The following is a 24,522-nucleotide window of genomic DNA, read 5'->3' on the forward strand; positions in this document are numbered from 1 at the left end:
TGGGCAAGTGCCCTTTGGCAGGCTCCTTCCCGCCTCTCTAGCCTGGCCTGCCTCAAACCTAGGAAAAATTCTCCTACACAAGCCATGTCCGATTCTGCATTCCCACCCCATCTATCACAACTGGGTTCTTTTTCTCCATCTGGGGATTAAAAACTTGGTGACTTTACCTGTAATTTATATTTGGGTCTTTCTCCCACCTAGATTAAAAAATTATTGAGGGCAAGGATCATATCTACTTACTCTATTGTACTCTCCCAAGTGCTTAGTACAATGTTCTGCCCAAAACAAGCATCGTGTCCATCTTCGATCAATCTTGCAGGACTCTGGAGGGAGAGAAGCCAGCATAAGAAATGGAGGAGTGATCAGAGACTTTGTAAATAAACTACTGCCCTGATCTCCCAATAATAACAACAATAATTGTGGTATTTATTAAGCGCTTTACTATGTGCCAGACATTGTACAAAGTGCTAGGATGAACACAAGCCAATCGGTTTGGAGCCAGTCCCTGTCCCACATGGAGCTCACAGTCTTAATCTCCATTTCTCAGTTGAGGCCCAGTGAAGTGACTAGCCCAAAGTCACACAGCAGACAAGTGGCAAATCCAAGATTAGAACCCACAACCTTCTGACTCCCAGGCCCGTGCTCTCTTCACTAGGCCACCCTGCTTCTCTAAAGAGTGCATTTATCGCCTAGTGATTCTTTTTTCTGTTCATTCACCACTTACTATGTGCCCGGCACCATACTCAGCACTGCGGTAGATATAAGATAATCAGGCTGTACACAGTCCATGTACCCAGTGGGGCTCACAGTATTAGTCCCCATTTTGCAGATGAGGTCATTGAGGCACGGAGAAGTTAAGTGACTTGCCCAAGGTTTCACAGAGACAAGTCGTGGAGCCAGGATTAGAACCCAGGTCCTTCTGATGCCCAGACTTCCAACCTGCCCCATCCCCCTGCCATTACAGACACTCCTTAAGATTTGGGATGTTGGAAAGGTGGTAACATCCGCTAAAGCTGTGACACTTGCTAGGCCTAGGTTATAAATTCTTTGAGCTCAGGAAGAGTGTCTACTGACTGTATTGTACTCTCCTCAGGGTTTAGGACAGTGCTCTGAGCAGAATAAGCACTCAGTAAATACTATTGATTGACTGTAGCTGTGGCTGTTGGACTCTGAGTCTTGAGGAGTCTGAAAGTCTGGTTCTCTAGCCACTGTACCCTTTTTAGTCTTTTCTGTTTTTTGATGATGGTATTTATAGAATGCCTTACTATGTACCAAGCCCCAGGGTTGATAGAAAATAATCAGATTAAACAGTTTTTGTGTTTTTTTAATCTCATTTTCCCTTATGTATCTGTCGGCAGGCCCCACATAGTCTTAGACTGTGCACCCCTTAGAGGCCAGAGACCAACTGTGTAATTCTCACCCATGTATATTTTTCCCAGTGTTTTTAATACTTAAATCAATCAGTGACATTTATTAAGCACTTAGTGCATGTAAAGAGCACTACATGTAAAGCGTTTGGGAATAATAATAATGGTATTTGTTAAATGCTGACTACATGCCAAGCACTGTTCTGAGCGCTGGGGCAGATACAAGGTAATCAGGTTGTCCCACGTGGGGCTCACAGTCTTAATCCCCGTTTTACAGATGAGGTAACTGAGGCACGGAGAAGTTAAGTGATTTCCCCAAAGTCACAGAGCAGACAAGTGGTGGGGCTGGGATTAGAACCCACGTCCTCTGACTCCCAAACCCGTGCCCTTTCTACTAAGCCACGCTGTTTTTCACACGAAAGCACAATTGAGTTGGTAGGCATGGTCCCTGCCTACAAGGAGCGTACAGTCTACAGGGGAATTGTAGCATTTATTAAGCTCTTACTCTTTACCAAGCACTTGTTGTAGTTACAAGAGAAACAGGGCAAACAGTCTCTGTCTCACATGGGGCTCAGGGTTTGTTTTTTTTAGATGAGGACACTGAAGTACAGAGATGTTACTGTGATGTAAGTCACACACAGTAGGAAAATGACGGAGCCAGGATTAGAACCCATGGTTCCTGACTCCTAAATCTGTGCTCTTTCCCCCAGGCCAAGCTGCTTCTCCCACCCAACGGAGTGCTTTGTGCTCATTAGGGCTTGATTAAATATTCTTACTACCACTGTATTCCAAATGACCAGATGGAAGTTTCCGGAGGGTCTTCCACCTCCTGCTGCACCTGAACAGAGCTTGGGGGAAGAGGATGAGGAGGACTAAATCCCTAAATCTCCTCATTTTTGGCTGGGAGAGAAGAGTCAGTAAATCTCAGCCTCCATCCCTCCACTTCCCAAAAGACCTCAGTGAGAATGAAGTGGGAGGGAGTGGTTTCACGCCAGAGTTTAGAGAAGCAGTGTGGCCTAGAGGAAAGAGCACAGGCCTGAAGTCACAGAACCTGGATCCTAATCCCAGCTCTGCCCCCTCTGCTGCATGACCTAGGGCAAGTCATTTAACTACTCTGGGCCTCATCTCTAAAATGAGGATTAAGACCATGGAACGGGGGCTCTGTCCAACCTGATAAACGTATCTCTACCCCAAGGCTTGGTGCAATGCCTGGCACATAGTAAGCCCTTAACAAATACCATTGAAAAGAAGTGTCGGGAAGATGCACCTTGGCCATCGGATACAAATTGGCAGGGCAGGCAGGAAGGTCGGGGATCAAGGATCAGACCCATGAGTTCGCCCTACCACCCAGGGAGGCTCCTCCTCCTCCTCCCGGAGACCCCCACCATTATTTCCACCCCTGTGCCAGCCCAGTCTCAGTTGCCATCCCTACCGCCTGTTCTCACCCTTCCAGCCCTACCCTTGATCCCTTCCGGCACCCTGGTCCGGCTCTGCCCCAGCTCCTTCTCAGGCTCGTGCTTCCCTGGTCCATGGCCAGCACTCTGGTTCCCATGTCTGCTACTCAGTGTGAGGGGAGGCGGGGACCCCCGCCCCCGGCCCAACTCCCAAAGGGGCAAACACAGGCTCAGGTGAGGCCAAGTTGAGTCTGGGCTACTAGCCCAGCGGGCCCGGCCGAGGAGAGGGAAGCCGGACGTGTGAACCCGCAACAGCATGGAGGGAGACTCCACCTCCCGGGGCCCTAGTCCTTTATCTCCGGTGCCTCTCCACCCTCCAGCGACATCCGCCTGGGACGGTTTTATCCAAGGGAAGAGAGATGGACCTAATCCCCCCTCCCCTTGGGACCCCTCAGGTCAGGGCAGAAAGGAGAGATTTTTTTCAGCAGGTGCTAGTAACTGCTGCCTACTACTACAATAATAATAATGATGGTATTTGTTAAGTGCTTACTATCTGCTAAGCACTGTTCAAAGCGCTGGGGTAGATACAAGGTAATCAGGTTGCACCCCCTGGGGCTCACAGTTTTAATCCCCATTTTACAGATGAGGAAGCTGAGGCAGAGAGAAGTGAAGTGCCTTGCCCAAGGTCACACAGCTGACAAATGACAGTGCCAGGGCTCAGACTCCCAATCCCAAGATCTTTCCATTAAACCACCTGCTTTCCCCAATTCCCCGAATCCTGCTACTCCTTCTACTTTTACTCCTATCATTCGTTCAGTCGTATTTATTAAGCTCTTTCTGGGTGCAGAACACTGTCCTAAGCACTTGGGAAAGTACAATACAACAATAAACAGTGACAGTCGCTGCTTGCTACTACTACTATGGGTGTCCGGTCTCCAGAGGGACTTGTAACCGGACGCTTCCTCCCGAAGCTGGCCCGGGGTGCTTCCCTTCGAACCTCCAAATCTCCCCCGTCCTCAGGTCCTCTAGGCTGGCCAGTCCTAGCCGGATGCCCCTCCCCACAACCCCTTCCTCTCCCCTCACCCCGCATAGACACACAGATACACACACTTATTAATCCCAAGTCCTCCATTTGCCTGCTGTGTGACCTCGGGCAAGTCATTTCACTTTTCTGTGCCCCAGTTACTCCATTTGGAAATTATAGAATGCCTTATATTAATGCAACCTGATTACCTTGCATCTGCCCCAGTGTTTAGAACAGTGCTTGGCACATAGTAATCCTCAAATACCATAATTATTATTACGCACATACACACACACAGCATAGCCCTTCCCCCTCCCCAACAACTGCGACAATCTGATTACCTTGTATCTACCCCAGGGTTCAGACAGGACTTGGCACATAGTAAGCGCTTAACAAATACCATTATTATTATATAGCTACAATTCCATTTATTTATATTGATGCCCCTTTACTTGTATTGAAGTCTGCCTCCTCCTCAGCCCCCAGACTTTGAGCCTGTGGTGGGCAAGAATCCTATCTTTATTTGCTGTAACTGTACTTACCAAGCGCTCAGCTCAGGGGTCTGCACAAAGTAGGGGCTCAGTACATACGACTGAATTGAATACACCCAGTAGGCACTCAATATATACAATTGAATTGAATACACCCAATAGGCGCTCAGTACAAACAATCGAATACTCACATATTCATTCAATCGTATGTATTGAGCGCTTACTGTGTGCAGAGCACTGTACTAAGCTCTTGGAGGGTAAAAATAAAAAATTATGGTACTTGTTAAGTGCTTACTCTGTGCAAAGCATTGTTCTAAACGCTGGGGTTGATATGAGGTAATCAAGTTGCCCCACGTGGGGCTAACAGTATTCATCCCCATTTTCCAGATGAGGTAACCAAGGCACAGAGAAGTGAAGTGACTTGCCCAAAGTCACACAGCTGAAAAATGCGTGGCTCAGTGGAAAGAGCCCGGACTTGGGAGTCAGAGGTGATGGGTTCCAATCCCGGCTCCCCCGCTTGGCAGCTGTGTGACCTTGGGCAAGTCACTTTACTTCTCTAGGCCTCAGTGACCTCATCTATAAAATGGAGATGAAGACTGTGAGCCCTACGTGGGACAACCCCATGACCTTATATTTTCCTCAGGGCTTAGAACAGTGCTTGGCATATAGTAAGCGCTTAACAAATACAGACATTATTATTATTAAGTGGTGGAGCTGGGATTAGAACCCGTGACCTCTGATTCCCAAGCCCGGACTCTAGCCACTGAGCCACGCTGACACACACTCACACATATATATTCATTCATTCATTTAATAGTATTTATTGAGCGCTTACTATGTCCAGAGCACTGTACTAAGCGCTTGGAATGTACAATTCCTGCCCAATAATGGGCTCACAGTCCAAACGGGGCTAACTACACACACACACACATGTATATATAGATATATGTGTATATATACATACATGTGTGTGTATATATAAAATAATCTTGGTATTTGTATAGTGCTTACTATGTGCCAAGCACTGTTGTAAGGGCTGGCTAGATACAAGGTAATTAGGTTGTACCACGTGGGGCTCACAGTCTTAAACCTATTTTACAGATGAGGTAACTGAGGTGCAGAGAAGTTAAGTGACTTGCCCAAAGTCACACAGGTGATGTGTGTACATATATACATATACAAAGTCATACAGCTAAGTGTGTACATATATATACATATACAAAGTCACACAGCTAAGTATGTACATATGTACATGTACATGGAGAAGCAGCGTGGCTCAGTGGAAAGAGCACGGGCTTTGGAGTCAGGGCTCATGAGTTCGAATCCCAGCTCTGCTACTTGTCGGCTGTGTGACTGTGGGCGAGTCACTTCACTTCTCTGCGCCTCAGTTCCCTCATCTGTAAAATGGGGATTAAGACTGTGAGCCCCACGTGGGACAACCTGATTCCCCTATGTCTACCCCAGCGCTTAGAACAGTGCTCGGCACATAGTAAGCGCTTAACAAATACCAACATTATTATTATTATTATATATGCAAAGTCACACAGCTGATAAGTGTATACATCTATCTATACAAAGTCATTCATTCAATAGTATTTATTGAGCGCTTACTATGTGCAGAGCACTGTACTAAGCGCTTGGGATGAACAAGTCGGCAACAGATAGAGACAGTCCCTGCCGTTTGACGGGCTTACAGTCTAATCGACTGTCACACAGCTAAGTGTGTACATATATGTGCAAAGTTACACAGCTAAGAGTGTACGTATAGATGCAAAGTCACACAGCTAAGTGTGTCCATATATCTATGCAAAATCACACAGCTGATAAGTGTGAACATATATCTATGCAAAGTCACACAGCTGCTAAGTGTGTACACATATATACAAAGTCACACAGCTAAGTGTGTATATGTGTGTGTGTGTGTATGTGTGTGTGTGTGTGTATTCACTCAATAGTATTTATTGAGCGCTTACTATGTGCAGAGCACTATCTTAAGCGCTTGGAATGGACAAATCAGTAACAGATAGGGACAATCCCTGCCGTTTGATGGGCTTAGAGTATATATATATTCATTTATTCAATAGTATTTATTGAGTGCTTACTATGTGCAGAGCACTGTACTAAGCGCTTGGAATGTACAAATTGTAACAGATAGAGACAGTCCCTGCCCTTTGACAGGCTTACAGTCTAATCAGGGGATTAGAATATATATATATATATATATATATATATACACACACACACACACACACAAAGTCACACAGCTGATAATTATGTACATATATGTATACATGTATACATGTACACATGTATAGATAGATAGATAGATAGATAGATAGATAGATAGACAGACAGACAGACAGATAGATAGATAGATAGATAGATAGATAGATAGATAGATAGATAGATAGATAGATAGATAGATAGATAATCATGAGAAGCAGCGTGGCTCAGTGGAAAGAGCCTGGGCTTGGGAGTCAGAGGTCATGGGTTCGAATCCCCGCTCTGCCCCTGGTCAGCTGGGTGACTGTGGGCCAGCCACGTCACTTCTCTGTGCCTCAGTTCCCTCATCTGTAAAATGGGGATTAACTGTGAGCCTCACGTGGGACAACCTGATGACCCTGTATCTACGCCCGCACTGCCCGCGCTTAGAACAGTGCTCAACACATAGTAAAGCGCTTAACAACTACCAACATCGTTATTATGTATATATTTTCATTACCCTATTTATTTTGTTCATGAAATGTACATCGCCTCGATTCTATTTAGTTGCCATTGCTTTTACAAGATGTTCTTCCCCTCGACTCTATGTATCGCCATCGTTCTCGTCTGTCCGTCTCCCCCGATGAGACCGTAAACCCGTCAAAGGGCAGGGACCGCCTCTATCTGTTGCCGACTTGTTCACGCCAAGCGCTCAGTCCAGTGCTCTGCCCCTAGTAAGCGCTCAATAAATACCACTGAATATTATAATCTTTGGCCCGGTGCCTTAGCCAGTGAGCCGGCGGGGGGAGCAGGGCCCGCCTGTCCTTGGGGCCCAACTGTGCTTTCCCCAGCTTGGGGCCGCACGGTCCTGGGAGCTGGACGGTTGAGTGAAGAAACGGAGGGACCACCGAGAAGGCGGGGAGGTGGGGGTCCGTCCCGGTCCGGTCCTTCGGGGCCACCTTAAGGGCGTCGAGGTCCGAGGCGGGGCAGGCGTGGGGCGCGGGGCGGCTCCCGGGCCGGGGCCAATGAGCCCGCTCGCCTGTTTAAATAGACTCCGCTGTCAATCATTTCCCTCCCCCCCCCACCCCCTTCGGCAGCCACCGCCATATTGGGCCACCGAGGGGAAAAAATCATCACCCCCCCTCTCCCCTCCTCCGCCCCCGCCCCCCCCACGCCTAGGCCTTTCGGGGTGCGGCTCCCCCTGCTCCCCTCCCCCCGTCCCCCCCACTTCGGCCCGCCCCCCCCCTCCCCAGGCCTCGGGCTCGCAGGGCGGATTGGACACCGGAGAGGTTTGAGGGCTCCTCTGGGGGTGCGGGGGGTCCCCCCCAGCCCCGGATCTGGACTCGATTTGGTGCCCCCCTCCCCCCTCTGCCTCTCCGATCCCCCCTCTTCGTCGTGGTCCCTCTCCCCCCCCCCCCCTTTTCTTTTTGGGGACATCTGATCGACAGGGAGGCTTTCTGGTGACTGTCCAGGGGTACCCCCCTCTCCCCCCCCCTCCACCCCCAAATCCCCAGGCTCCCGGAGCTTATGCAACCGCTGGCCGTCGGCCTCGACGGGGCCCGGAGACGCAGGCCAGGCCCCGAGGCGGCGAAGGGGATTTAAAGAGCACAAAAGGAGGCCGGCCCGGCCGTCCGGGAGCACCGGGCCCGGGCGGGACCGGCCCCCGGGGTCGGAGGTCGCGGGAGAGGAGGAGAAGGCCGGGGACGGGCCGAGGATGTCAGACGTGCGCGTTTCCAGCGGGAGCCCGACCCTGGAGCCCATGGAGGCCCGGCAGACCGAGCGCGACCACCCCAAGCCGTCGGCCTGCAGGAACCTCTTCGGCCCCGTCGACCACGCCGAGCTGGCGCGGGACCTGCGGCGCCACTGTCGCGACCTGGCCGAGGCCTGTCGGCGACGCTGGAACTTCGACTTCCGCAACCACCGGCCCCTGGAGGGCAGGTACGAGTGGCGGCCGGTCGACAGGGACAGCCTGCCCGACTTCTACCGCCGGCCGCCGCCGCCCCGTCGGGGGCCCCGTCGGGGGCCCGGGGACCCCCGCCCGACGCCGGACCCGCCCGCCTCCCGGGGAGGCCCCGGACGAGGCCCCGGACGAGCCCCGGACTCCCCGGACGAGGAGCCGGAGCCCGGCGAGGAGGACCGCCCCCGGGACCGGCCGCAGCGGGAAGAGGGGGACGGCGACGGCGACGAGGAGGGCGCCCATTTGGCAGGACGAAAGACTGATGCCTCCGAAAGGCAGACGGCCTTCCCCGACCGCTGTCCGGCGCCTAGGAAACGACCCGCCCCGGACGGTAACGGACCTTTGAAACGAGCGCCGGCCGGACGCCCACCCTCCCCCCGATCCCCCCGTCAGACCTCCCCGCTCCCCCTTGCTCGACCCTCCAACCCCCACCCCAGGCGTCCAGCAAACCTCCCCTGCCCCTTCCCCACCTCCCAGGCGCTCAGCAAACCTCCCCGACCCCCCACACCCCACCTCCCCCGGACCCCATCAACCCCCTCCGATCCCTTGCCCCGACCCCCACCTCCCATTTCCCCCCCACCAGGCACCCATCAAACCTCCCCCGGCCCCTTCCCCACCACCCAGCCCCATCCCCAGGCGCCCATCAAATCTCTCCCCCCGGCCCCTTCCCGACCCCCACCTCCCATCTCCCCTAGGCACTCATCAAACCTCCCCATTGCCCACCCCCCATCCCCCCAAGCACCCCTCAAACCACCCCGACCCCCCAGGCACCCATCAAATCTCCCCAGCCCCCCCAACCCCAGCCCCCACCCCTTCTTAGGCTCGATGCCAGTGAGGGTCCCAGAGCGGCCCCCCAGGGTGGGGAGGGGGGTCTGAACCCCTCAAGGAGCCCAGGAGGGGACTTGGTGCCCCCCCGGAGAAGGAATTGGTGCCCCCGGGAGAGAGGCAGATGGTCCTCTGGCAGACCCCCCTCCACCCCGGCAGGCCGGATGCCCCGGCTTCAGTTATGGCGTGTGTTTTGTTTTTGTTTGTTTGGGTTTTTTTTTTTTTTTTAGTGGTGGTAGTTGTTTTTTCTTCTTCTGGTCCTTGGACCAATTTCTCATTGGGATGACTTTTTTTTTTTCCCCACCCCTCCCTCCCCCTTAGATTCTTCTCCTCCAAACAAGAGAGCCCACCCCACGGAAGAAGGGGTACCAGGGGGTGCGCCGGGCACCGGGCCGGTGGAGCAGACGCCGGAGAAGCCAAGCCTCAGAAGACGTCAAACGTAAACCTCTCCGGTGGGTGAGCACTGCGGGGAGCCCTGTGGGAGCCGACCTCCGGTGGGTGCGGGGAGGGCGGTCAGGCCAGAGGAGGACCTGCCCAGCTCTAAGCTAGGAGCCAGCAGGCCTTCTCCAGGTGGGCCAAGTCGAGCCCCCCAAACCAAGCCCGCAGCCCCCTCCCCTGCTTCTGCCCTGCCTCCCCATCAGGGCCAAGGTAGCCCTAGATGATAGATCAGGGGGCTTGGGGGAAGCTGCGGGAGGAACAATGACCAGGCTGTTTTCCTGACCTAATAAAGTCAAAACCTCACGGTCTCAGTGGGTTCCCCCCCCCCCCCACTTCCCGAGGACTTCCCCCCCGCCACCTCCCGGGGCTTACCGGGCCCACCGCCCTCCCGGGACCCCTGTCCGGACTGGAGGCCAGTGGGTTTCTGGCAAGCCAGCGGTCAAAGATATCCGGATGCAGGGCTCGGGGAGGCAAACGAAGGGTTAATCCCCTCGGGTGGGTGAGGGAGTCCTGCGGGACCCGTGGGTCACACAGAGGTTGGAAATAGAGGTGGGGTGACTGTGGTTATTCAGTTTGGATCTTTTGGGTGGGGGGGGAAAGGAGCGTGCCACGTCTACCTCTTTTCAAAGTGGTGGGGAAAACTTTTTTTTCTTCTCTCTCTCTTTCTCTCTCTCTCTCTTTTAAAGCCCAAGTTTCTAACTGGGACTTCTGATAGCGAGCAAATTTGAAGTAGAAGTTATTTGAGCTTAGCTGAGCTAAGGAATCCAGGAACACGTCAGCATGTGTATGCAAATTGCGCTACAACTGACTGTTTATTTGGGTGTTTGAAGGGGAAATGAATAATAGGTGTCAGGGCCGCCTGAAACTTTTTAAATGGACCGATTGCTGGAGGAGGAGGAAGGTCTGTTTATGTATTTATTTTCTCACTGAAAAATTGCAGTCTGGCATTTTAGGTCCTGGAGGCTAATTGTAAAATTGATTTTACAGAAAAATTGGAAATGGACAAGTTTCCAGGTAGCTGGCAAAGGTTTTAGAGAACAGTGGTGGTGGGAGCAGATTTTCCCCAACCTCCAAAATTCAAAGAATCCTAGAAATGCATTAACTTAGTGACCCACATCCCCGAAAAGCAGTTTGGATCAAAATTATACCCATGTGCCCAGCTTAATAAAAAGGTGTGAGCTCTTGAAGCCTTTTAGCTTCTCTCCTGGAGAATAATAGCCAGTGTGTCTCAGAGCCTCTAGGCTGGAAGGGGTGGGTGACACATAGAGCCACTCGTGGGAACAGGGACCGACAGAGGCCTATTCACTCTTTATTCCACCCCCCAAGTCATTTTCCCCAACTTAAAAACTGGTTTTGATCATTAAGGTGGTCATTTCTTGAGATTTTGGGGCCCTGATCCTTCTCGCTGTTATTGGCTCAGAGTCCCTAAACAGAAGTGGAGGAGAGATCGAAACCCTCAGAGGAAGGGGGGAGATGGCAAAGATCTTTCCCAGGCCTCTTGCTAGGGAAAGCGCAGCTCTCTGTATTAAATAGATCCCTCCCTTCGTGCATCTGTCTCTGTACAGTAGCTCGTCGCCTGGCCTTCCCTAAATCATTGCGGTTTAGCATTGTCTCCCTAAACCTGTGGCCACTTGGGAAATGAATATCCTCGGATGCAAGGGGAACTTTCCCACCTGTAGAATTCCAAGGAGAAGGTGGGGGGGTGGGGGGATCGGGGATCAGCACCTTTTTCTAATTTCTCCCTCCCCTTTCTCTTGCAGAATTGAGAATATGCATTTCCTTGTTCGTCGGTTACGAAAGTGCTTGATGAAGAAAGGAAAATATAAATTCAGTTAAAAAAATACATATCGCTGACTCTTTATGGAATGGAGATCTTGTACAAGCACTGAAAAAGCGGCAACACAAAACACTAAGATTAAGGCCTTCTTAAAAGATCTGCCTCTAAAAGCATTGGATGTAGCATTGTGCAATTAGGTTTTCCTTATTTGCTTCATTGTACTACCTGTGTATATAGTTTTTACTTTTTATGTAGCAAATAAACTGGGGGGGGGGGTTGCCGAGGAGGAGGAAGAGGAGGTTGTGGAAAACTTGCTTCAAATTCTAGCAAGAAAAGTGTATGACTTGCATGAAAGAGAAGTAGTGTAGGGTTTTTACTGGGGTTTTTTTTTTTGTTATCCTTAAAGATGTATTGTCCCTTTAAGTGGGATCTAATATTTCATTTTTAAAAAGAGAATATACCAGAATCTGAACACTGGCAACGGCAGATTGCTATTTATTATTACATTAAGCTTATTAAGAGTTGGGAGCTCTGAAGTTTCCGTTATGTAGCAGCAAAAGGCTTTTTTAAAAAATGTATAAACCAGTGCAAACCCCTTTTAAAACTGCATCTGCTATTGCTCCCTGGGTATTTCTGAAAGGATCTAGGACTCAAGTCTGAAAATAATGGATTTTTTTTTAAATTTTCAAGTTATTCTATTTTGCTCATTTGCCCAGGGGTATAAGGTGGTTTTTTTTTTTTTTTCTGGAGGGGGAAATTGAATATGGGAATAAGGGTGGGGATGGGTTGGGGTGGGGGGAGGGCAGGGAAGGATACTACATCTTTAAACAGTATTTCTACATTGCCTGTGTATCTGTATATGTATAAAACAAACAAAATTTTTGAAGTGTACCTGTGTACATAACTCTGTAAAGACACTGAGAAATTAAACTAACTTATTTATGTTAAAAAGAGATTTTTTTTTAATCTAGAAGAGAATAATGTTCCCTTTAAAGCCAAAGTGGCATGTTTTGTGCATTTGTAAATGCTCTATTGAGTAGATGTTAGTTTTTTCTTGTTTTCTGTCAAATATGGCTGTGCTTAAAAGTTTGCAGACTGAGCCAAGTTTAATTTTTTATGTAATGTGTGAAAAAGATGCCGATCATTGTTTCACATCCAGCAATCAATAAAGAAAATTGCCATATCTTTTCAGAGTTGGACTGCTATTTGAAGTGTCATTACAGGATCAAGGGTGACAGGGTGAAGGATGCTATTAGCCATCATTAAATAAGAGGTCAAGCTGGTTCCCTTTTCTTGGCTTCAAATTCTGGTTCTCCTAATGGCCCTCAACACCTCAATGTCTTCTCTCAGAAGGATCAGCACTTCTCCCGAAAGGGTGTGGAGAATCAACCCTTCCCAAGCCTTTTGCTCCAATCTGGGAGACAGAACTAGGATTTCTCTATTTGAAAATATTGTTCATGTCTCAATTAATCAATGGTATTTATTGAGTGCTTATGGGTACAGGGCACTAAACTAAGCACTTGGGGGAACACAGCACAAAGGGCTTGGTAGACATGTTCCCTGCCTATAAAGACTTTACAGGCCAGAGGGGAGATAGGCATTAATATAAGTAGATGTTACTTATTTTTAATTGCCAGGGAAAATGGGGGTAACATTTCATTTCCTCTGCTTAAATCGTTGGTGCTCCGCATGCCAGGGCTTTTGAATTTCAGACTAGGATTTCTCAATATATTGGCACCGGGTGCCTTTTGGCAGGTGTGCGTTCGTATAAGGACATCTAGAAATCGATTTGGACGTTAGCTTCACAAAAGCAAAAAGTCGGTTTCCCACTCCCTACCATCTTCCTGACGTTTCTTTGGCGAGAACCCCAGCCTGCACAGATCTCTGATTGCAGTGAGGTGGGGGTGCAAAGGCTGCAGCCTGATTTTAAGAGCTGCACAGTGAGATTGAATGTGGGTGGAAAAAGCTTTGGTTCGATTGCTTCTCCCCAGATCGTCACCATAGGGTGCCAGGTCGATGATGGTTCAGCTTCTGTGGTACCACGTTCCACCCCGATCCTGTCAAGCGAGGAACTGATTGCCTTGAATTTCAAGGGACCTGATGGGCAGGAGTTTGGGAAATGGAATTTTTTTCCTCTTGAGTCCAGTGTTTATGTAAATAGGCAGAGTGTTTTGTGTAGTATGTTTGAATATGTGTGTGTGCGTGTATGTGTGCATGTGCATCTAGGTGTTGACATCTCCCCCCAAATTGCTCCTTGTCCGATTCCACCTTCTCCCCCTTCCATCAGGGGGTTGGGTTGCAGTAGCAAAGCAGGCCCGGAACCAAGGTGGCTCGTGGCGAGGGTTTGATCGTAGGTGACTTATCAGGAGCCGCCAGGGAGCGGGGAGGGAAATGCCGCCTCCGCCTTGGAGGAGAACCAAAATTATCTGTGGGCAGCACGCAGCCCGACTCCATCCCCAACCCACTCCACCAGCCCTGGGACACACATTCACACCGACAGCGTAACACTACCGCAGGCAGCCCTCAGCCTGTCCCTGACCCATTCCACCACCCAAAGTACACACACACACACACACACACACACAAAACACACGTACAGGAACAGAACACTACTACAGGCAGCCCACAGCCCAAATGTCCCTGACCCACTCCACGCACAGACACACCCGGAGTCACACAACAGTACTGTTGACAGCAGGCAGCCCAACTCTGTCCCCGACCCAGCCCCACCACTCACACACACACACACAAACACACAGTCACACAACAGTCCTGTGGACAGCACGCAGCCCAACTCCGTCCCCGACCCACTTCCCTACCTCCGCCCCGTGACAGACACCCAGACACCCAGACAGACAGACAGCCAGACAGCCAGCCCCACAACGCCCCGCCCAGCCGGTTGCATCACCCCAGGAAAACCGAACAAGAAAAACAAGGTAAAGAGGGCGGAAGGGCTGAGCGAGTTGGGAGGGGCCTGGACCCAGAGGAGGGAGGAAGGAGGGCTGCTCGGCCGGGGGAACGGCAGAGCGTAGAGCGCAGGGCGCCGGTCCTCTCCATCGCGCCTTGCCGGGCCGTCCGGGCACATGGCCCCTGGGATGGCCCGGGGTGGAGGGGCCTCTCCAAGCCCTGCCCTGGGTGCCTCCCGAGGACCCCCGACCCTGGGCGACCCCGAGGACCCTCGGCCTCGGTGGGGGCGTCTGCCCGGGCCTTGCATTCAATAGTATTTATTGAGCGCTTACTATGTGCAGATCAATGTACTAAGCGCTGCTGACGGTGGGGAGTGCCGAAGGAGCAGAAAGCCTCTCCCCCTAAACACTTTCTCGCCCCTCCCCAACGGGGATTCCCCCGGAATGCCCCCGCTCATCAGCTTAGCCCTCCCCAGAACAGACCCCCCCCACAAAACCAACAATCCCACTTCCCCCTTCAAAGCCCTCCTAAAGGCTCATCTCCTCCAGGAGGCCTTCCCAGACTAAGCCCCCCCTTTTCCTCTGCTCCCCTGACTCGCTCCCTTTGCCCTACCCCCCAGCACTTGTGTATATTTGTACTTCTTTATAATTCTATTTTTTATATTAATGTTGTGCATATATCTCTAATTCTATTTATTTCTACTGATGCTATTGATGCCCGTTTACTTGTTTTGATGCCTGTCTCCCCCCCTTTCCCGTTCTAGACTGTGAGCCCGTTGTTGGGTAGCGACTGTCTCTTGCCGAATTGTACTTTCTAAGCGCTTAGGACAGTGCTCTGCACACAGTAAGCACTCAATAAATACGACTGAATGAATGAAGGAATGACGATGCCATCGCGCCCCTCTCTAGTACCCAGCTGCCCCCCGCCACAGCCCACTTTCAGCGCCCCAAGAGCCCCCTCCCACGCTCACCCACACTTTCCTACTGCACCCCAACACCCTCCCTACTGCCCTTCTTACCCCTCCCCACAGCGGCCCCCGCAGCATTTTTAAAAAAATATTTATTCAGTGCTTACTCTGGGCCCAGGACTGGGGTAGCTACAAGATATTCGGGTGGGACAGTCTCTGATCCACTTGATGCTCACAGTCTTAACCCCTATTTTACAGATGAGGAAACTGGCACAGAGGAAGTAAAATGACTTGACTAAGGTCACACAGATAAGTGGCAGCGCTGGGTTACACTACGTCCCTAGTATAACACACCCCCTACACTAACCTCAGGTTTCTCTGCAGCTTCCATCATCAACCCCCCTCCATATCACCCCTATAGCCCCCCTTCAAAGCCTCGACCAACCCCTCTACACACCCCATCCCTTCTTACAGCTCTCCAGCAAGACTTCCCCTCTAGACAGTAAACTCGTTTTGGACAGGGAAAGGATCTGATATATTGTTATACTGTAGTCTCCCAAGCATTTAGTACAGTCCTTTACATACAGTAAACACTCATTACATACAATTTCCTGATTGACTGACCAAAGGCGCAAGAGTGGGGTGGAGGGGGGAATGAACGAGCCCAAACCACTTCTCCACGAGATCCGGTTGAAATATTGAGCTTGGGCCCTGGCCCTGATCTTCTGTGTTTTTTACATATACATACATACATCGTACATACATACATACATATATATTCTCTCTTTCTCTCTCTCTCTCTCCACCCCTCTGTGGACAACAAGCAACCCAACTCAGTGTTTGTGCCTAGCTGCATCTAGCTTCTTAGGGTGTGTGTATATATTAATATGTGTGTATGTGTGCATGTATGTGAGATTGTTAGAGTGTGTTTGTGTGTACAATGATGGGTATATTATGATGGGTTCACATATGTATAAGTTGTGGGGGCGGGGGGGGGGGAATGCACAAATGGGTATATCTTACCCTGGAGGTGCTGTGTGAGTATATATGTATATTATCTGCGGTGTGGCCTTGAGCAAGTCATTTCACTTCTCTGTGCCTCAGTTCCCTCATCTATAAAATGGGGATTCAGCCTGGGAGCCCTAAGTGGGACAGGGACTGTGTCCAACCCGATTTCCTTGTATCCACTCCAGCGCTTAGTACACTGTCTGGCACCTAGCAAGCGTTTAACAAATACCGCAACTACGGCCGCTGTGCCTGTGCGAGGTGGGTACAAGTCACGGTTATTCCACCGTTAGTGCCTTAACCGCCGGTGTGTGCCCACGGTACGTTAACGTGCGTGGGTACGGGCGGGTCGAGGCGTGTGCCACTCCGTGAACACCGGGTTTAATAGCGTGCCCGTACCCACGCAGGGGTGTATTGATACCGCGCAGGTTGTTTATGCAAAAGCCGTGTACCCGACAGTCCGTGTGAAACTTTCCATTCGCACCCACGAAGAAATGCAAATAAAACCAAGAAAGGGGGCGCCGAGCCGAGCGGAAGTCCGGGAGGGAGGTTGCGGGCTACAGAGTGTTTGTGTGTGTGTGTTTTTTTGTGTGTAGGGGGAGGAGGGGAGGGAGGGATCCCTCCCTGATCACCTCCAAAGGCCTTGCCCTAAGACGTGGGCCTGCTGGGGAGGGGGAGCCCCCCGTCTCCTCCTGCCTGGCGGTCTCGGGTGGGGGTCTCGGGTGGGGGGTCTCGGGTGGGGCCCGGGCTGGGTGGAGCTCGGTTCTGCAGGCCGCTGTTACTGCTGCATCCGATTGGCGCAGTTGGAGCCAGGCCGCCCGCCCTCCCTGCGGCCATCACATCCTTAAGGTGGACCCAACAATTGCTCTCTCGCAAGGTCCTACCAGTTCGCAGGTCTGGACAGCTTCTTCCACGCCCGGGTGCTCTCCAGACGTCTCCCCCGTCCTCATCCGTCCTTTCACACAGAGGAGATTTTTGTAGAAGGGTTTGGTGTCTCCATCACATATGCCTCCCCCTCTCCCCCGGGACGCTGAATCCCGTGACGACCCCAACTTCAAGGTTCTGCTTTTGAGAAACAGCGAGGCTGAGTGGATAGAGGCGGGCCGGGGAGTCAGAAGGGCCTGAGTTCTAATGCAGCTCCGCCACTTATCTGCCGTGGGGCCTTGGGGAAGTCACTTGACTTTTCTGGGCCTCGGTGACCTCATCTGTCAAATGGGGACAGGTTGTGAGCCCTGTGTGGGGCAGGGACTGTGTCCAGGGTGATTTGCTTATATCTACCCCAGAGCTCAGTACAGTGCCTGGCACATGGTAAGCACTTAGCAAATAATTATTATGGATATGGCAGAGGCCGGGCCCTTGGCATGGAATCCAAGCTCCGGCTTCCCCAGTTTCTGCCCCTGGCCAGACCTGGAGCTTGCCCAAGGCACAGCCTCAGTTCTGGGCTGACTTTCCACAAAGGCCCTCCCTACATCCATCCACTTGCAGGGTTAGGTTAGTGCAAAATCCAGCCCCCTTCCCTCCTGCCCCTTACCTAAGCAGATACCTCCTCCCCCCCTCCCCCGTAGTAACCAGCTGTTACTGGTTGATTAATCCTTGCCTTCACCCTGGGCTAATCAATGCTCTCTTACTGAGAAGCAGCTGAGAAACCCTGTGGCCTAGTGGAAAAAGCATGGGCCTAGGAATTAGAGGATCTGGGGTTTAATCCTGGTTCTGCCCCTTTTCAGTTATGTGGTTTTGAGTAAGTCACTTAATTTCTCTGTGCCTCAGTTTCCTTTTCTGTAAAATGTCCCCATCATCGCCTATTGGGTGCAGAGCACAGTATTAAGCGCTTGGAAGAGTACAGTATAACAGAGTTGGTATACACATTCCCTGCCCATGAAGAACTTTCAGTCTAGAGGGGGAGACAGGCATTAATATAAATATTAGTATAAATACATAAATTCTGGATATGGACGTAAGTACTCTGGGGCTGAAGGAGGGGTGAATAAAGGATGCAAATCCATGGACATACCAGGTGGAGAGTGTGTGTGCTTAGTTCAGTGCTCTGCACATAGTATTGATAGTTAATACTAATAATTATGGTACTTGTTAAGTGCATAGAAAATGCCAAGCACTGTTCTAAGCACTGGGGATGACACAAGTCAACGAGTTTGGACACAGTCCCTGTCTCACATGGGGCTCACTCTCATCTCCATTTTACAGATCAGGTAACCGAGGCACAGAGAAGAGAAGGGACTTCCCCAAGATCACACAGCGGACATGCGACAGAGCCGAGATTAGAACCCAGTTCCTCTTGACTTCTAGGTCCGTGCTCTATCCACTAAGCCCCAATGCTTTCTCTGTAAATACCACTGATTGATGGATTGATGATTGATTGTAATCAGTGGGGGGGTTCTGAGGGCTGGCAGGGCATCCAGGTAGCCCGGGGTTGGTAGTGGCTGGACTAGTCCAGGCAGGAAACAGGGTTGGAGTTCCCCCCAATTTTGGAAGACCTCCCCCAGCAAAAAAGTCTATATTTTTCCAGCCTTCTGATCTATCCCTGATCCATATGGAAGCTTCAGCATGGACTTGGATCATCAGCACCCTGGGGGCATGGGGCGGTAGTCATGGGACATAAGGAAGCGGGTATACGGCTCTGTTAGCCACCACCGTATTGCAGGAATCAGCCAATCAATCAATCAATGTACTTACTGAGCACTTACAGTGCACGGAGCACGGAACTGAGTGTTTGGGAGAGTACATTATAAAAGAGTTGATAGACACCTTCCCACCCACAACAAGTTTTCAGTCCCGAGGGGGAGACAGAAATTAATGTAAATATTAATATAAAGAAATAAATTCTGGATATGGACAAAAGTGCTGTGGAGCTGAAGGAGGGGCGAATAAAGCGTGCAAATCCATGTGCAAGGGTGACACAGAAAGGAGTGGGAGAAGAAGAAATGCAGTCCTCTTGGAAGAGACGTGCCCTCAGTAAGGAATTGCATCCCTCCCACAGTTCAGCCTCCTCGGAGGGAAGAACGGGCCGAACTCCTGGGGAAAGATACTCACTGCTTTTTTGTGATTCGGTTGGAAAGAGATTTCAAAAGAGGGAAGTTGAAGAAAGAAAAACAACACAAGAACGTTTTGTTTTTTTCCTACAGCGTGGGTTAGTAGCAGAGCGGCCTCTGCAGGCTGACAAGTCTCCCTCGTCACCCCCTCGCAGGCCTAAACCCTGGCAAGGTCTCTTCTGACTCTTCGGGAGAAGTCGGATCGATCTTACCTCTCCTGGCCCCGTTTCACGGGAACTCAAACGGTCAGGATCTTGTGCAAACGAGGAGAAGAAGCCACCATTAACAACTGGCCTCTGGCCACCAAAATCTACAGTCCACCGTCGCTGGTACTTTGATTTGGGGAGTCTGGGGAGACTCTGTGTCGCCATACTCCGGGTCGTAAACTCTCCGTCTGGACTGTTGGGTACTGAAAGGTAGAGGATTTGGGGAGGTGGATGGTCAGATGTTTTGGGAGCACGGCTGTTTTGAGAAGCAGTGTGGTCTAACTGATAGAACATGGGCCTGAGAATCAGTAGGACCTGAGTTCTCATCCTGACTTCGCCACTTGTCTGCTGTGTGTACTTGGGCGGGATGTTTCACTTCTCTGGGCCTCATCTGTAAAATGGGGATAAAGAGTGTGAGCCCCGTGTGGGACAGGGACTGTGACCAACCTGATTAACTTCTATCTACCCCACCACTTAGAACAGTCCTTGGCACATAGTAAGTGCTTAACAAGTACCATCATTATTGTTATTATGATGATGAAGGATTGTGTCCAACCTGATTAGCTGGTATCTATCCCTTGTACCTGTGCTTAGTACAAGGCCTGTCACATAGTAACAAATACCAAATATAGGGGTTTAGAAGAATCTGTCAACCAGCAGTCCATACTGGTTTACTTGGGGAAAGTCAGGATTGAGATGAGAGAGTTAGGGGTGTTGGATGGTCCTTACTGGGGCTCACATTCTAAATAGGAGGAAGAACATGTATTGAATTCCTATTTTACAGATGAGAAAACCAAGGCACAGAGAAGTGAAGTGACTTGCCCAATATCACGCAGCAGGTCTGTGCTGGAGCTGGGATTAGAACCCAGCTCCTCTGACTCCCGAATCTGTGCTCTTCCCATTAGACCATGCTGTTCCTTGTTCTCTCAGTCTTTCATTCTGTTTCCTTAGCACAGCGCTCTCTTCAAGGGGGGCGGAGAGCTTCTCACCCAGAAATAATCTCAACCTCCACTCCCTTGAGTAGTGGCCCGGCTTTCCAAAGTGGGGCTCCTACTAGCCAATTCTAATGAGCCAGCAGTGCCCTTTTCTCTCCCTCCTATTCCTGCAACCTCTTAGTCCCCCTTCGCAGTGGAAGCCCTCTGGGAGAGGCAGCTCACCTTAGCCTCGTTTGCTTCCCCCCAGAATATGAGGTGGGCTTGTTGCCCAGAAGCTCTAGTGGTGGGGTGAGATGCAAAACTAGAGGTTTTTGCGGCAACGGGAAATTGCTCCATATGGCCACTGGAAGACGGCAAATGCCCCCCACCTTCCCACAACCCTATCTTGGGCAAGAACCCCTTGTCCCCCAGGGCAATATTTTCAGGGTGCAACTTCCCACTGGCCTGAGCAAAGGGGAGCATGCCGACGGTAGAGGAGACGGAGGGATGGAGCTGTCTGGGAAGAAGGGCCTGGTCCTTATTGTAGCTGCACCCTGGGAACGAGGCTGCAGGGCCCCCCTCTCCCCCCACTCCACCACCCTCCCTCCCCCCCATCACAGGCTTGGGGACTGCGTGACCTCACGCTAAAGAAGCTTGGGAAGGAGGGAGCGTGGGAGCCGCTGCAGGGCTCCCCAGGTGGGGGAGATAACAAGCGGGCGTCAGTTCGAAGCCGCAAGGAGCCCACTGTTTGGTGTTTCTGGGTGCGTGGAGGGGGGAGCCCCCGGTCAAAGCCGGGTCCTCAGCGCCGCCGTCTCCCGAGGCCGAGGGAGCCCCCGCTGCCGCCGGGCTCTGTATGGCCGCCCTTGTTAGGCTGGGCACTCGCTGCCTTCCCGGTTGTCTTTGGGGGATTCGCTGAATACAAGGCCATTGATTTGGCAAAGGAAAACGAAGCTAAGGGCCAGAGCAGCTTCGCCCAATCCGTGCCCTGTGGGGAATAATGGCTCACTGTGTGGCAGGCCTGTGCCCCTGTGGCTCCTGGGATGGGCAGGAGGGTGGGCGGGGGGATGTGGCTGGGTGCGGGGGGAGGGACACTGCCCCCAGGACTGCTTTTAGGGCCTAGCCTTGGCAGCGAAGCAGTGAGGCCCAGTAGAAAGAGCACAGGACTGGGTGTCCTGTGAGCCCTATGTGGGACAAAGACTGTGTCCAACCCGATTAGGATGGATCTAGAGAAGGAGCGTGGTCTAGTGGATAGAGCACAGGCCTGGGAGTCAGAAGGATCTGGGTCTGCTGCTTTGCTGTGTGACCTTGGGTGAGTCACTTCACTTCTCTGGGCCTCAATTACCTCATCTGTAAAATAGTATTAAGATTGTGAGCCCCATGTGGGACAGGGACTGTGTCCAACCCGGTTAACTTGTATCTACCCCAGCTCTTAGAACAGTGCCTGGCACAAAGTAAAGGCTAAACAAATACCACAGTTATCACCTGCTCTGTGACCTCAGGCAAGTCACTTAATTCTCTGTGCCTCATTTTCCTCATCTCTAAAATGGAGACCAAATTCCTTCCCTCCCTCCATCCCTCCATCCATTCCTTCCCTCCATCCATCCATCCCTGAACCCCGGGTGGGGCAGGGACAGTGTCTGACCTGATTATCCTGTATCCAGTCAGTCAGTCAATTGATTTATGGAGAGCTTACTGTGTGCAGAGCTTAGGATAGTGCAATAAGCAATAAACGTTCCCTGCCCACAATAGGCTTATAGTCTAGAGGGGGAGACAAACAGAAATAAAAATAGATGAAATAGCAGATAAGTGCTGTGGGGCTGAGGGGGGTGATGAATAAAGGGAGCAGGTTGGGTGATACAGAAGAGAGTGGGAGAAGAGGAAAGGAGGGCTTAGTCAGGGAAGGCCTCTTGGAGGAGATGTGGCCTTCAATAGGCTTTGAAGAGAGGGAGAGTAATTGTCTGTCAGATATAACGCTTAGCATAGCACGAGATCAATGAAACATAATAATTATCAGTATTATGACTCTGAACTCACAACCTGGTTGGGTCCCCATGGGCAGAAGCGACTGCCGGGTGGGGGGCTTCCTTGGTGCCCCTCTTCCCCCCGTCACGGAAGCGTGTGTGTAGGGAGGGCTGGAGAATGTCCAGACATCAGGCTGCGGCCTCTGGCCACTGTGAGTCAGTCCACAGCCCTTCCGGCCTGGTAGTTTGGCTTTGCCAGAGATGTCCGAGGGAACCAAATGACCATCGTGCTGCCCAGCTGTCCCCTCTCTGTGAACAGCTGGGGGCCTCACCCCACCCCCACCCACCAGGGTCATGCTGGCCACCGTTAAAGCTGCCCTCCGTCCCCACTCCCATTCTCCGCCCAAATCGGGGACACCTAGGCCACTGGCAACCACAAATCTGCCTTTACGCTGCTCCTCCCCACAGCCGTTCCCAAAATAGTCCTCTTCCCCACCCCGGTCATTTGGAATTTAAAACTGAATTTCTATTTTGGGGAAGAGCAAACTTCTATTAGGGTTTTTAGAAATTTCGAGCCAGAGGAAGAGAGAGAGAATGAGCGAGAGAGAGGGAGACTGAGAAACCTCAGGCTATTTCTGCCAATCACACGCTTCCCCCAGTGGAATGCTGAATCCCAGCTGTACCTGTCATTAGAACCACGAAACCTCCCCATCCAGGCAACTTGTCATTGGGAAATTACACGGTGGGGTAGAGGGTTTCCCTCCAGCTTCCCCAGCCCTCTCCCTGAGACTCATTAAGAATCCAGAAAATGAATCCTTCTCATTCAAAGACCCCGAATGTTTTGGAGACCAGCCGGCCTTTGAAGTGACTCTGTGTCATGTTTACTCCAACGTTTACAAGTGTTCAGAAAAAGAAAGAGCCATAAATAGCCCAGGAGGCTGGGACAGTTGGGCAACAAGCCAGTAGCTCCTTCTCCTTTCTTGACTCTTCCTCCTCCTCCCCAAAAAGGGGTGGGCCCCCCTCCTTGATGAGCCTGGACAGGATGAGTCCTTCATACATTTATGTACCTCTGCACTGTGGAGGTCTCTGGTGTGGGACCTCAGAGAGCTGAGGGGGTGGGGGTCCAAGAGGAACCCCTGTCCCTGTGCTCTTATAGGTCGGCACTTATATAGCACTGATATACACATCAATCGATCACAGCACTTATATATCAATCAAGGGTATTTGTTGAGTGCTTACTGTGTGCAGAGCACTGTACTAAGCACTTGGGAGAGTACAATACAACAGAGTTGGTAAGCACATTCCCTGCCCATAAGGAGCTTACAGTCCAGAGGGACTGTATACATCAATCATTCCGTTGTATTTATTGAGGGCTTACTAAGCCCTTGGAAGAGTACAATATAACAGAGTTAATAATAATGATGGTATTTGTTAAGCACTTACTATGGGCCAGGCACTGTTGGGAGACCCGTTCCCTGCCCCTCAAAAGCTTACAGACTCCAGAGGGAGCTTAAATCTCTTTAAACTCTGTTGCTGCCTCCTACCCATAATTTATTTTAGTGTCTCTCTCTCTCTCCCACTAGAATGTCAGCTCCTCATGGGCAGGTATCTTGTCTACTAACACTATTGTCTCCCCCAGTGCTTAGTACAGTGCTCTGCAAAGAGTTAACACTCAATAAATGCTCCTGACCGATTGCTTTTCCAAGTCTTGTAACTCATCAAACGTAACTGGAACAGTGCCTGGGGTAGTTACCTCTCCTGCAGTGAGGACCTCTCCAGCCCCTTTCCCCTTTGGGTACCCTCTACTCCCCACTGGAAATCCAGGAGTCCTCCTTCACTACTCCTCTCCATCACCCCATCCCGAAGCCCTGCTGTTTCCCAACTTACTAATATCTCATGGATCTGCTCCTCCCCTTCATGGTGGCCATAGCCTAACTCAGGCTTTCAGCAGTGGGGCCAGCCGAGGTTTCCACCCCGACCAGAGAGCTGTCCTGACCCCCCTCTCCTCTCCCAGGGTGGGCCAGGTCAGAGTCTTTGGGTGGGGCAAGAGCCCGGTGGGGCAGTTCCAATCAATAGGCCAGTTCATTTTGAGGGTAAAAG

The 24,522-nt window shown here is 51.2% G+C and overlaps 1 protein-coding gene and 1 non-coding gene across 2 annotated transcripts; one reads left to right on the top strand and one right to left on the bottom strand.

The window, feature by feature from the left end:
• Window positions 1–226: 226 nt before the first annotated feature.
• On the bottom strand, window positions 227–17,368 carry LOC100077571. Its single transcript, XR_005660563.1, has 2 exons — window positions 17,179–17,368; window positions 227–323 (listed from the first exon to the last, which is right to left on the bottom strand). It is a non-coding gene; the product is annotated as an uncharacterized LOC100077571 (transcript).
• On the top strand, window positions 7,713–12,666 carry CDKN1B (cyclin dependent kinase inhibitor 1B). Its single transcript, XM_007658342.3, has 3 exons — window positions 7,713–8,766; window positions 9,582–9,712; window positions 11,459–12,666. The coding sequence occupies exons 1-2, from the start codon at window positions 8,193–8,195 to the stop codon at window positions 9,701–9,703; spliced, it is 696 nt and encodes a 231-aa protein (XP_007656532.2). The 5' UTR covers window positions 7,713–8,192; the 3' UTR covers window positions 9,704–9,712; window positions 11,459–12,666.
• Window positions 17,369–24,522: the final 7,154 nt, after the last annotated feature.

The sequence above is a fragment of the Ornithorhynchus anatinus genome, chromosome 11 (genome assembly GCF_004115215.2).
Source record: "Ornithorhynchus anatinus isolate Pmale09 chromosome 11, mOrnAna1.pri.v4, whole genome shotgun sequence".
Taxonomy (NCBI): Eukaryota; Metazoa; Chordata; class Mammalia; order Monotremata; family Ornithorhynchidae; genus Ornithorhynchus; species Ornithorhynchus anatinus.